The 12931-nt window shown below is 49.4% G+C and overlaps 3 protein-coding genes across 3 annotated transcripts in view; 1 reads left to right on the top strand and 2 right to left on the bottom strand.

Annotated features, from left to right (window-relative positions):
• PI4KA (phosphatidylinositol 4-kinase alpha) overlaps nt 1-1335 on the top strand; it is a 99927-nt gene extending 98592 nt beyond the window's left edge. Inside the window, exon 55 of the mRNA XM_090292108.1 lies at nt 971-1335. Coding sequence (XP_090148234.1) covers nt 971-1022 — 52 coding nt within the window. The 3' untranslated portion in view covers nt 1023-1335. The remainder of the gene's footprint in view (nt 1-970) is intronic.
• A 4307-nt stretch (nt 1336-5642) lies between these two features.
• Nucleotides 5643-9193, bottom strand: TMEM191C (transmembrane protein 191C). Its single transcript, XM_090291315.1, has 10 exons — nt 8899-9193; nt 8518-8641; nt 8329-8379; nt 8106-8183; nt 7892-7948; nt 7706-7765; nt 7490-7554; nt 7335-7410; nt 7098-7138; nt 5643-7002 (listed from the first exon to the last, which is right to left on the bottom strand). The coding sequence occupies exons 1-10, from the start codon at nt 9051-9053 to the stop codon at nt 6795-6797; spliced, it is 915 nt and encodes a 304-aa protein (XP_090147441.1). The 5' UTR covers nt 9054-9193; the 3' UTR covers nt 5643-6794.
• Nucleotides 9194-11226: 2033 nt separating this feature from the next.
• HIC2 (HIC ZBTB transcriptional repressor 2) overlaps nt 11227-12931 on the bottom strand; it is a 31367-nt gene continuing 29662 nt past the window's right edge. The window contains exon 3 of the transcript XR_016514238.1: nt 11227-11457. The gene's annotated coding sequence lies outside the window, so the exon portion shown is untranslated. The remainder of the gene's footprint in view (nt 11458-12931) is intronic.

Genomic DNA, 12931 nt, shown 5'->3' with positions numbered 1-12931 from the left:
TGTGGCACCCACCTCGGTGCTCTCTGGGTGCCTGTTTGGGACCATGCCTGGGCCAGGTGAAAGGAAGCTGATGTTCTGGGAGAAACTGCCCACCTGGGGCCGAGTCTGTGAGGCCAAGGGAGCCGTGAATGAAAAGGGCCTGAAGGGAGGCGTGCACGGACCCACAGGGCTGGGCGAGGAGCAGTGGCAGGAGGGACAGGGTGGGGACAGGCCAGCCAGCCACTGCTATGGTGGACAGTGGAGCTGCGAGAAGAGAGAGCCCCAGGGAGGTACAAAGACTGCTGGAACCTGAGGAGGAGGAGAAGTGGTGCTGAGTGGGTCATAACAAGAGCAGGAAAAGGCCAGGTGGGCGCGGGCTGGGCCGTGGCGGCACAGGAGCAGCGCCATGTGGTCTTGCTGACATGGGAGGTGGCTCAGGGTGGGTGTGGGGAACATGACATTTCTGAGTCAGCGAGAGGTCTGGGGGGCAATACAAGGAAGGTCTCTTCTGATTATTAGTTTTGTTGGTGAAATGAAGTAGTTGGCTGAGTACAGTATCACTCACTTGGGTGCCCCATGCCAGGAAGAGTCTAGAGTGGCACCTGGCACAGGAACAGTCCTACAGACGGATGGACTCTGGGACCAAGGGACCAAGGGCAGACGGGTTTAGCTGAGGAAGGGCCATCCCCTTGAGCCCACATTTCGGGGCCATTGAGCATGAGGTGGCCTCAGAGGAGGCTGAGCAGGCAGTCGGCAGAATGTGGCTTGCACAGCCATGGCTGCTGGTGGGAGGAGGGATGTCCCAGGCAGAGGAGGGGCTGGTGAGAGGCCAGAGGGCCTGCGATTTTGCATTTGCACCTCTGGGAAGGGGAAGAGGGGGGACTCCAAAGTGCAGCTGTTGGAGTGAACCAGCCATGGAGGGCTCAGAGTGGTGAGGGATGCCAGACTGGCATGGGCTTCTTACAGCCTCCCTTAATTCTTGGCCTCCCAGGAGCCGGACCTACGACATGATCCAGTACTATCAGAACGACATCCCCTACTGAGGACCGTGATTGAGCACCAGCTATCCTGGGCCCCCCACTCAAGCCATTCACAATCATGGAGCCCCGTGAGCCCTGCCATTTTCATCCAGTGGAGTTATTTTTATAGGACAAAAGCACCCCCCTGCAGAGCCTGGCCACCTGCTCCTTCCTTTGGTGTGGCCTACATGTGGCATATGAAACTGAAATGACAATCATCTGATGGCACTGTCTGCACGGATGGAACACTTTGCACTGAACACATTCCCTACCTGTCTTATTTCAGAGGTACATGAAGTATTTTCTTGTATATAACCAATAAAAGTGCTGTGTTGAACTTGACTGTCAGGTTTATTGTTTGGTCCTAAGTGCATATTCAGCTGAAAGGTGATTCCTGGGTGTGCTGGGAAGAAAGCAGGACAGTGTTTCCTCGAGTCCTGAAACAAGAGGGTGAGGGCCACCTAGCTGCAGAGCCTGCACTCAGGCCTTCCAGGGACCCTCCGAGCTGGGATGGCCACCCTGTAGCAGGTCAGGCATTGTGTGCGCCGCAGGGGTTGGGGCCAGGCATTCTGGTTATGAGCTCCACAAAGGTGACTCACCACAGTGCAGATGTACCGAAAATAACACTGCATTTCCCTAACTGCTCTCCCGCTCCAAAGCTGTCTCCACTCGGGGCTGCTGTGGAGTCCCCTGCTGTCCTGTCCACGTCTCTCAGTGCAGGCAGGACTCAGTGTCCCACTTCTGCTCTAGTCTATTTCCCTGGTGTTCATGTGCAATCTTTTAAAATTTCTTTACCTTAATCCAAAAGAAGTGAGGAAATGAGGAAGAGAAGAAGAAATAACAGATGGGACAGAGAAACCATGCAGTGGTAGACTTTAAGGCAATTACATCATTAATTTTGTTAAATAGCAACAGACTAACCACTCCAATTAAAAGGCAGAGATTGGAAACACGGATTAAAATGTGAAACCAATGCACTTTAAATATAAAGATGTAGACCTAAGGTGAAAGTAAAGAGAGGAAAAAAGATTTACCACCCATCATCATATGTGGCTGCTTATGAAACAAAATTTGACAGAATTTAGGGAGAAATAAAGCCACTCTCAGAGTTGGAGATTTTAACACCACTCTCCACAATTGATAGAACTAGCAAGAAAGTCAATGAACTCAGGGGACCTGAAAACCTACATCACCCACCTTGACCTGGTGGGCATTTTATAAAACTTACTCCATCAGCAGCAACTACGCACTGCCCCTATTCACCGTCACAGGCTATATGCTGGGCCACAAAACAAGTCTCAGAATTACGTAAGTTATGTTCTCTGACCACATGGAATTAAGTTACGAATCAATAACAAGATACCTGGAAGAACTCTAAATACTGAGAAATTAAGAGTGAAACTTGTCCTAACTGGCATGGCTCAGTTGGTTGAGTGCCGTCCAGCAAAGCTAAACGTCACCAGCTTGATTCCTCGTCAGGGCACATGCCTGGGTTGCAGGCCCAGTCTCCCTGTTGGGACCTGTGTGAGAGGCAACCAACTGATGTTTGTCTCCCTCTCTTCGTCCCTTCCCCTTTCTCCAAAAATCTTTAAAAAAAAAAGTGGAACTAAAATAGTAGACAAAATACACGTAAGAACTGCCCTGGCTGAGTGGCTCGGTTGGAGCATTGTCCCAGACACCAAAAGGCTGACGGTTAGATCCCGTCAACAAAAACAAACTAAGCAAATAACTAAAATAGGAACAGAATCATAGGTATGGAGGTCATTTGGAGGGTTATCGGCTGGGAGGGGGGAGGGGAAGAAATGGGGAAATGGTGCAGGGACTAAGAAGCATAATTGGTTGGTACAAAATAGACAGGGGGATGTTAAGAATAGTATAGGAAATGGGGAAGCCAAAGAACATACAGGCACGACTCATGGACATGAACTAAGGAGGGGTGGGACTGTTGGAGAGAAAAGGGTACTGGTTGGAGGGGAGCAAAGAGAAAAAAATTGGGACAATTGTAACAGCATAATCAGTAAAATATAATTTTTTAAAAAGTCAATCAGATTCTATGTACAAGAGATTCTGGCAATATGGTAAATTATCTATCTTGAAAAATTAGAAATGCTATTTCCAATACTGGAGAGAAAATCTAAATCCATGAACTGACAAGAAAATCAGGTCTCTTTAGAGACTAAAAGAATGAAATTTTAAAATCTTTAAAACCTTCAAGTTCCTATTTTAATGATGTGGGAGACAAAGGACTGACCCAAGAGCCTAATGCCTTCGAGGAATTTGTTAGGGGAGCTTGGTCTGCACTCAGGATAGGGTGTAATGGAAATAAAGTCATTCTGAAAGACCAGGAACTTCCTGGATGTGGGTATCTGCAAAAAAACATCATACTTACAGGTGAAATACTGAAAGTGGTGCCTCCTAGGTAAAGAAGGAGGCATACATGGGCCCGCTTCACTTCTTTTCAACATTCAGTACTAGAGACCCTAGCCAGTCCAGTCAGGTCATAAAAAGAAACAAATTTAGAATCTAGAAAGGAGAAATAAAACTCAGAAATGGCATCTGTGTACATAAAAATTCAAAATAATGTATAAATGTGATATATAGTCAAGGTTATAGGACACAGGCCAATATATAAAAGTCATGTATGAGTGTGTGTGTCTATCTCACAACAAAAATGAAATTGAAATTAAAACAGTACCATTTACAACTGCGTATCAAAACAATACCAAGAAATAAATCCAATGAAAGATTCATAAAAAATACTGAAAACTACAAATGCTGAAAGATCTAAACAGAGCAATATTTTCATGGGTTGAAAGATGTTTGTTCTCCCCAAACTGATCAGTAGTTTCACTGCAAATGCCAATCAAAATCCTAGAAAGCTGTGTAGTGGAATTGGCAAGTCTAAAATTTACATGGAAATGCAGAGGTGACAATATAGCTATTTCCATCTTGAGGACCAACAAACCTAGATAGCAACACTTACCCCAAAATTACAGTAATTGAGACAATGTTGCTTACTGGTGCCAGGAAATATGAATAAATAATAAATAAAGTCCAGGAACCCACCCACAAACATAAGAGACACGCAGGGCAGGGCAGTAGGGGAAAGATGTTACTGTGTCAACTGGATATCAGCACAGAAAAAGAAAAAAAAAAAGAATCTTGACCACCTGCCTCATATCTGACATAATCTCTCCCAGGTGGACTACAGAGCTGTATGTTAAAGGTAAACTTGAAAGGTTTTTAGAAGAAAGAACAGAATGTCTTGATCTCAGGATACACACAACAGAAGGGAAAAAACTAACCTGGACTATAAGAAAGAAAGGCATACCACAGCCCTGGGAAGATATCTACAATACAATTTGTTCTGTGTTAAAACAGTATTAAGGTATAATAATTGTTATTACATGTAATATAATTATAATCATATTATTCTATATATGATTATAATTTTCATCAAAAAGCCAAGATGAGTCTAAACCAGCGATTTTCAAACCAGTGTGTTGTAAGAATTTTTAAAATATGCAGTACCTGACTGTTCAGTCAGGGGCACTGCCTTCTTTTCCCTTAGATTGTCAAATTAAAAAATGACAATAGCCAACACAACATTAGCTGCCTGCTGTGAATGAATCAAAATTATACCTATTTTTTTGTCAGATCAGGAAAAATATTTTTTGATGTGCCACAGAATTTTAGTAGTTGGTTTATGTGTGCTATGCGATTGAAAAGGTTGAAAAGCATGGTCTAAACATCTAAGGAAGAAATAATGCCAATGTTACACACTCTCAGAAAATAGAAAGAATGCTTTCCAATTAGTTTTTTATGAAGGCAGCATAGCTCTGATATTAAAATAAGACAAGGAGATTTTATTTATTCCAATAAAATTATAGCACAGTATCTACTTCATGGATATAGACAGATTGGAAAAGAAGAGAAACTGTCCTGCTTCACAGACAATAAAATTGTCTACAGAATCCTGAGGAATGTACAGAAAAGGCCAAAGAATGATGAGTTTCAGTGATATCGCAGCATAAAAGGTTAACATACAAAAATCAGTGTATTTCTATATGCTAGCAATGAACATCTGGAAGATAAAATTTTAAAATCTATACCGTCCTAAATGGTGTGGCTCACTTGGTTGGGCATCATCCCACAAAGCGAAAGGCCACCAGTTGGATTCTAGGTCATGGTACACACCTGGGTTGCGGGTTCATCCCGGTCAAGGTGCCTTTGGGGAAGGCAAAAGAGGCAACCAATTGGTGTTTCTCTCCCTTTCTTTCTCTCTCCCTTCCCTTCTATCTAAACACAAATAAATAAAAATTTTAAAAATCTATACCATTTATAATAGCATCCCAAAACATCAAATACCTAGGAATAAATGTAAAAATGTGCAAGACTTCTACACTAAAAAACAAAACATTGATGAGGGAAATAAAAAGTGGAGGGTGACATTGTATTAGAATATCAGAAGACATATGTTACCTAGAAATTGGCCTAGAAATTCAGTATAATCAAAACCCCAGATTGTTTTATGGAAGCTGACAAGCCAAGCCTAAAATGTGTATGAAAATGCAAAAAGATCCTCACATCATAAACCAAAGTACATACCGATGGATGAATGGAAAAACAAAATATTTACACCAATTAAAAAAGTATAAGAATGTCTTTATGGCTTCCAGACAAGAACGGATTTTTTTGTTTTAGGACACTGCACAATTCTTAAATTTGTTAACATTTGATACACAGCATTCCATAACAAATTTAACCCAAAAAAGACCAGAGAAATAAGAAAACGATTGCTTAGATTCGGCTGCATGGGGGCCTCACTTGGGGAAAAGCTAACAGTCAGGCTCAAGAAACCTGGGTTGCGGTTTGGGATCCACCAAGAACCACAGTGACAAGAGCAGCAATGTGCGTGGATGTGGTCAGCATCTGTGTGGTGGCACAGACAACATAAGACACTGAGTGGGTGCCTGGCGCCTAGAAACTGCAGCTTTGGGTATCATTAAACTTGCTGGCCCAGAAAAAAAAGAAAGAAAGAAAACGATTGATTAAAGGCCATAGCAAAAACACTTGTATGTGTGTACAGAGAGATGCTTTTTAAAAAGTAAATAAAATTAGAGCAGTACTTGTATCAGACAAAATGAAACCAAGGTTCATCATTGCCACTAAACAGAACACTTCACATAAATAAAAAGACGATTCCCCGAGAAGACCGCAGTCGCCAACGCGGACATGGAAGCGGACCACAGGGAGGATCGCCAAGCTGCCCTGCGGTGCGGAGAATTCATTCCGAGAAAACTAACAAAGGGACGCTGCGGGGATCTTGAATAACCACCTCGCCGCAGGGCCAAAGAACACAGACCTCCAAGGAGCCCTGACCGACCAGCTCCCTCCCCAGTTACCGCTAAGGACCCAGGCTCAAGCGGGGGGAGGGAAAAAAAGGCAAGTTTAGTAATAAGATACAGACCAACTTCCCAGCTGGCACCACTGCAGCAGCACGAGCTGTAGGAAAGGGGCCTCCCCGCGGGGCCGCCCGAGCCAAGGCGCACCCCACTCAAGCCAGAGGCCCGGAGCCGGGTCGCCCGCTTGCTGCAGGGCGCCCGAGACAGCCTCTCTAGACTCAAGGTCCACCTGAAAGGCCCCGCGCCCCCTGAGAACAAGGTACTAAAGCCGGCCGCTGGGCTCCGAGGGACACGCGACCCACCCCCAGGCGTCTCTCCTTGGCTTTCCCATGACACCCAGAAACCACACGGGAGACAGAGGTGCAGGTGACCGCAGCCGACATGATGAGTCCTAGGCGGGCAGCAACCCACACACGCGCAGCTCGAGCAGCGGGGACAGTGTATAGCGCACACGGCGGAAGGCGGTGCGGGAGCAGAGGCGCGGAAGCACGCTGCGCAAGGCTTCGGGGTTGACCAGCACCAGGTAGAGCAGCGGCAGCACCAGAAAGCCGAGCGGGAGCAGCAGCAGCAGCATCTGCAGCACACTCGGCGTCCACAACCTGCGGACCAAAGGACGCGCGGATGGACAAACCCACCGTAACCCCCAGGGTACGGAGCCGAGCCCGGCGTTCCCGCCTCTCGTCCCTTGGCTCACTTCATGCCCGTCGCTCCCGCGCCGCCAAACAGCCGCTTCTTCTGCAAAGAGATGAGTGGCGTCAGGCTATCTCCAAGAGGCATCCCCGTGGGGGCGGGCCCATCGGAGGGGTTTCCCCGTGGGGAGGCGGGCCCCCGTGCGTATGAGGGGGAGTCCAATTGGAGCGGATCTGGCAGGAGGCGGGCCCCAGTGGGGGCGGTCCTGACTCCAGCCCGCCCCTCCCGGGTATACGCTCACACTTTCGGCCTTGGCCACCTCCTCCATGAGGGACCCAGCAGCGCAGTCCAGCACCCGGCGTGGCTGAGAGTTGCAGCTGCGAGAACAGGCATCGATTTGGCCCATCTGCCCCAGCCACAGTCGCCCCGCCACACCCAACAACCCTCACCCCTTACAGTTCCGGGCTGCCTCGCGAGGCATCTAGAGCAGCCGCTGCCTCCATCACTTTCCCCTGCAGCTCCTGGAGGGGTTGGGAGTGAGTTCTCGACTGGATAAGGCGTCGGTGGAAGGGGGCTGGGGCTGGAGGCCGGACGCCTCTACTCTGCGGCAGGAGGGATAGAGGCCACAGGGAAGTGAGAGGTGAGTGGCTCTCAGGACAGATGGGGCGGCACCTGCAGGACTCCACTCTGCTCCTGGAAGCTGGCCCAGGCTTCTGCCGTCCTCTGTGCGCCCTAGGGTGCGGGGAGCCTCGATTAGACTCGGGGAATATACCCACCCCTGTGCACCCTCATGCTCCAGCCCAGCTTCCACCCACACCCCAAATCGACTCTACCCTTCAGACCCGGCTTCGCTCGCACCTGCCGTAGACCCTCCGCCTGCATCGCATGCTTGGCCTCCAGCAACTCCAGTTGTTTCTTCCATTGGATCCAAGGAATTGTCAGGGGGCCGGCCGCCCAACATCCCGCCGAGCTTCAGGGCCTCGCCCCTGGCCCTCAGGACCCCACCCCAACCTAGCTCTGTCATGTCCCCACCCACGTCGCTGCTCCAGCCCTCAGGTTCCTACCCAAGCACCTGCAACGCTAGCAATTGGATTCCGAGTTGCTGCTCCGCGCGCTGCTGACTCAGTTGTTCCCCTCCGTAGTAAAATAGCTGGGGATGAAGCTTTGTGAGGGTGGGATTTGCAGGCTTCTAGGGGCTAGGGATTTACTGCAAGGCGGGGACGGGGCGGAAACGGGGAAGGCGACCAGAGTGAAACTTCGTGAGGGAAGCAATAAATGGCATTTCCCGAACGTACCTGACTTGACAGCTCTTCCCACTGCTCCTGCAGCTGCCGGTTGTGTTGCTCCTGCGGACAGGATCAAGGCAGTGTCCGAGCCTCTCCGAAGTACTGCCCTCGCCGCCTTCCCCGCCCCATCCACAGCCCCGCCCCATCCACAACCCGCACCGCCCGTAGGTACTGCCCGGTCCAGGGCCGGGTTCCCACCAGGTCCTGCTTTCGCTGCTCAGCCGCCTCCAGCAGTTCGCGCGCCCGCTCCGCACGCTCCCGCGCTGCCTCGTGCGCTTCCCCACGCAGGGCCTGTGTCGCCTGGCTTCGCCTCCTCTGCAGGCTGCAGAGGGAAAACTGAGGCTCCCGCGGCCCAGGGGAAGACCCAGCAGTGAGTGGGGCCCAGGAAGCCCACGTCAGGTTGCGGCGCGCCAAGACTACCCTCCCCTTCGGGGGTCCCCTGAGTAAATCACCCCAGTCCCGACGGCCTAGAACAGAGGTTTGGGCCGGGCAGGGAAGAGTGATCGGGTCAGCCGGACGCTGTGCGAAGCCACGGGCGCAGCCGCCGCCGGTCTCAGTGAAGTCGCGCTCCCCGCACACCTGCGCTCGCGGCCGCGCAGGTCCTGCAGGCGCCTGGTGAGGCTCTCGCTCTCGGCCTCGAGCCCGCGCACCAGCTCCTCCAGCTCCTGGTTCCTCAGGCGCCCATCGCGGTTGTCCTTCTGCAGTTGCAGCAGCAGCTCCTGCGTCTCAGCCATAGCTCCCCTGGCTCTGCCTAACCGCCGCTGCCGATCTCGGGGAGCAGCGACCGAGCGCGTCACAATGGGCGGTAGGGGGCGCCTAGGCGCCGGACCCTTCTAGAAAGAAGCTTCGCATAGATTTTCCCTCATCCCTCTTGGGCCAACTAGGGCACATACTCATTCCTAAAGCAGCCACCAGCAAATAGGAATAGAACCAAGATGAAGGTATGGGACGAGGTGGATGCTGGGAGGGCTCACCATTGGCAAATGGTGCTGGGAAAACGAGCTCATGATAAAAAGAGAAATAAAAGTAGGTATCTACTTCCCATTCTATATAAAAATTAACCCTAGAAGGACCAGAGGCTTAAATGGAGAAGGCTTGTGACTTTGGTGTGGGGAAAGGTTTCTTAAGCAAGACACAGCAAGCACAATTGGTGGAGAGAAAGTGAATGGATTTGATTATACCAAGTTTAGGAGTTTTTGCTTATCAAGACACCTGGTGACAGCAATGTAATTATACTTCACTTAAAAACAATCCACTTGGAACACACCAAGGGGAAATGTTACAAATGGGTGACAGAATGGGAAAGGATCTTTGCCATCTTTGTAATCCATTGATCAATAACAACTAGATTATCGGGGACATCTTGGGCCCCCGCAGTAAAGACCAAACATCCAAGGGTCTGACAGGACAATGCCCAAGGGAAGAACCGCAACGCCCAAGAGCAGGCAGACACTGCACTTCCAATCCACCAGAGCATCCACCATGAAGACACCAGTTGACATCAAATATAAGCAATGATGTGAGTGAATGCACAGTAACCAGCATCACCCAGGGGCCATTTGGGGGACTGACTGGGCAAAGAGTGACCAGGTGTGATGGACCCCCATAAACCCAAATTTCACTGAGCAGTATTCACTCCAAAGGAGGTTTCTGACAGGTTCGCAAAACACTGGGAATAGCCTAAGTGCTCTCACAATGTCAGGGAATCAGCGAGCAAAATGTAATAAATGAAATTTTCTAAAAGAATCTGGCAGAGCACTGAAAATGAACTCGGATCTGCCCTGGCTGATGTGGCTCTCAAGGGACTGAGAGCCGGCATGTGAACCAAAGGGTTTCCAGTTCGATTCCTAGTCAGGGTACATGCCTGGTTGCAGACTGCGTCTCCAGCTGGGGACGTTGAGAGGGACAACTGATCGATGTATCTCTTACACATCCGTGTTTCCCTCCCTTTTTCTCCCTCCTGTTCTTCACCAGCGCAGGGCCTGGGGGGTAAGCAACGACTTAGGACCAATCATTTCTCTTCCAGGCAACTGTAGAGCTGTCTTGTCAAAATTACCCAAGAACCTTGTTGCCATCTATATTGGGATTGCAACAAAATCCCCTACGTTAAGTTAGCCCATTAAAAAGGAAGACCGGACACTTACCACTCTTCAGTGATCTGCCCAGGAAACAGAGCATTCCTGCTAGTCTTGTTTCAGCTTTGGTCCCTTTCAAACAGGTTCTGCACATTTATCAGGGTTGTGCAGCTATGGAGGATGAGCTGATGGGTGCTTCTGGGGATGCCCGCAGGGCAGGGGTGTCCCTGGGGACACTCCAACCCCTCCCCATCCACCCAACACTCCCATTTGGACAGGGAAAAGGATACTGCTGTGAAACCCAAGCTGCTTCCCCTCAGTGGCCTGGAGGTGAGGGGGCTGAGGTGTGGGCAAAAGCAGGCATGGAAACAAAAGTCCTGGCCTTGGTGCCTCCAAGCCCTGCCAGGGAGCAGCTCACTGGGGTCTGAGTCCTGCAGCAGCCCTGCCTTTGCCTGCCCCCACCCGTCTGCTCCCACAAGAAGCACTTGCCAGTCTTCCCAGTCAGCCCGTGTGGCCCAGTTCTGCCCCTTCTTCAGGACTCAGGTTCGGTATCCTCCTCTCCCGGGCTGGGTTCCGTGCTGTCTCCTCCCTGCGTTGTCTTGTCAGCTTCCCAGGCATCCGTTAGGGATGGTCTGACTCAGGCCATCCCACTGAGGGCAACTTGGAACAGGAAGGGGGGAGTGTCAGCTGAATGACCACCCTGCACCACCCTAGGGATTTCTTAATGTCTTGGTACTTTTGAAATTATAGTTGATGATAAATAAATAGCCTACTCCAGGTAGGTACCATTCTCCCCATTTATGAATTTTAAGAATTTAATTTATGAACTCATGAAAATTTTCAAACATACAGAGGTGAGAGATTTTTAGAGTGAACCCTGTAAAGCCAGCACCTAGATCCCATGGGTGTGGGTCCCCTGCTTCCCGGCACACCCATCAGCTCTCCACCCCATAGGCAGCCGCCATGTCTGTTCAGGCGCGCAGCCCACTCTGCCCCAGCCTTTACGGTTGAACGCAGCAATTTCACGTTTATTGCAGTCTTGTGAGAACAGCTGTATGATGCTCTGTTGAATAAGAGAAAGAACAATTATAAAATCTGTACTTTTTGTGTAGAAACCACCTCCCTTTTTTTGTATCTCAAACTTATTTTGCACAACAGAAAAAGATTTAACTGACGTATCAAATGAGAGAGGCGCTTCCATGTAAGCAACTATCTGGTCAAAAGGGTTACACAGCTTTAGGCAGCAACAAAAAAGCATTCACTTTAAAAATAAATTCCAAAAGCCCAACTTCTTTTGCATGGCATACAAAGTTCCCCAATGTTTGGCCCTGCCCACCTCCTAGCCTCTTGCTTTTTTCCCCTACCGCCAAAGCGAACTCCATTTTAATCCCTTATACTCTCCTTTTTGTGCATCTGGGTTTTCCAGCAGACGGGCTACCCATCCCTAGAGATCCAATCTGCCCTTCCGCTCATCCTGCCAGGGGAGGCCACCAGGATCCTCCTGAAGTCAGGCGCACTTTGGGGAGAGGTGGAAGTGGCTCCAACACCAAGGACTCACCTAAGGGAGGCAGGAAGTCTCCCCTCCCTGTTAAAGCCTCTTCCCTGCACTGGGATCTCTACTCACTGCGGGAGAGCACAAACCAATACTGCAGCATTGCTTCCTTTAGTCTCAGCCCCTCCAGCAAGTTAACTCTTGGTTCTCCCTGCGCCACCCGCTGGCCTCACTCAGCCAGGTGACCGTCACTCTTTCATACTGGTCCCTCTAAGGCACAAGGTCCCCAGTAGATTGTAAATGCCACCTCAGCCTGAGTTTTAAAAAGAACAAAAAAACTTCCTCTACTTCTGCTGTACAATTTAGAAAATGTCCTCGTGGAAAGGCCTGTGAGACACACTTCTTGAAATATGCAGCATCAAGGATGCTTCTTTGGGTCTGATGATATAAAGTTTTTTGGGTTTTTAGGGTTTGTTTTTTTACACCAGGGCAGGCACAGCACAGCCATCTGTGACATTCAATCATAATCTTCGGCCACATGGCAACAGAGTAGTTTTTTTCTACGGCTGTTTCTTTTCTTGGTTCAAACATTTTCCACTACAGAATTCCATGGTAGAAGGAACTGGCAGAAGCCAATCTTCCTCAGATGGATTTTGGAAAGTCATGTTTGTTTGTTTTTAAGATTTTATTTATTTTCAGAGAGCGGGGAAGGGAGAGAGAAAGACATTGATGTGATAAACATTGATCACCTGCCTCTCTTGCGGCCCCAACCAGTGACCTGGCCCACGACCCAGGCATGTCCCTGGACTGGGAATTGAATCGGCGACCTTTCAGTTCAAATGCCGGAGCTCAATCCACTGAGCCAGACCAGCCAGGGCAAGAGTCATGTTTTAAACAAAACACTTTATGAAACAGTGTCTACAACTTTAACCTAGGAATTACTCCTCATCCTCGCCCTAGCTTGAGCTCAGACTGCAATAGAGTATTTCATCTCACCTTTCACCCTTCTCTTCTTGACTGTTCTTCAAGGCTCTGGTGCTAAGCA

The sequence above is a fragment of the Furipterus horrens genome, unplaced genomic scaffold (assembly GCF_987537825.1).
Source record: "Furipterus horrens unplaced genomic scaffold, mFurHor1.1.pri manual_scaffold_11, whole genome shotgun sequence".
NCBI lineage: Eukaryota > Metazoa > Chordata > Mammalia > Chiroptera > Furipteridae > Furipterus > Furipterus horrens.
Note: the sequence above shows the minus strand (reverse complement) of the source record. Positions and strands in the feature narration are given on the sequence as shown.

Coding starts and splice junctions, on each gene's coding strand:
- TMEM191C (XM_090291315.1), bottom strand. CDS start 9,053: ATGGCTGAGACGCAGGAGCTGCTGCTGCAACTGCAGAAGGACAACCGC. Junction 7,411..7,489: donor TCGCGAGGCAGCCCGGAACT/GTAAGGGGTGAG, acceptor CTGTTCTCGCAG/CTGCAACTCTCAGCCACGCC. Junction 7,139..7,334: donor AGGTGGCCAAGGCCGAAAGT/GTGAGCGTATAC, acceptor ATCTCTTTGCAG/AAGAAGCGGCTGTTTGGCGG.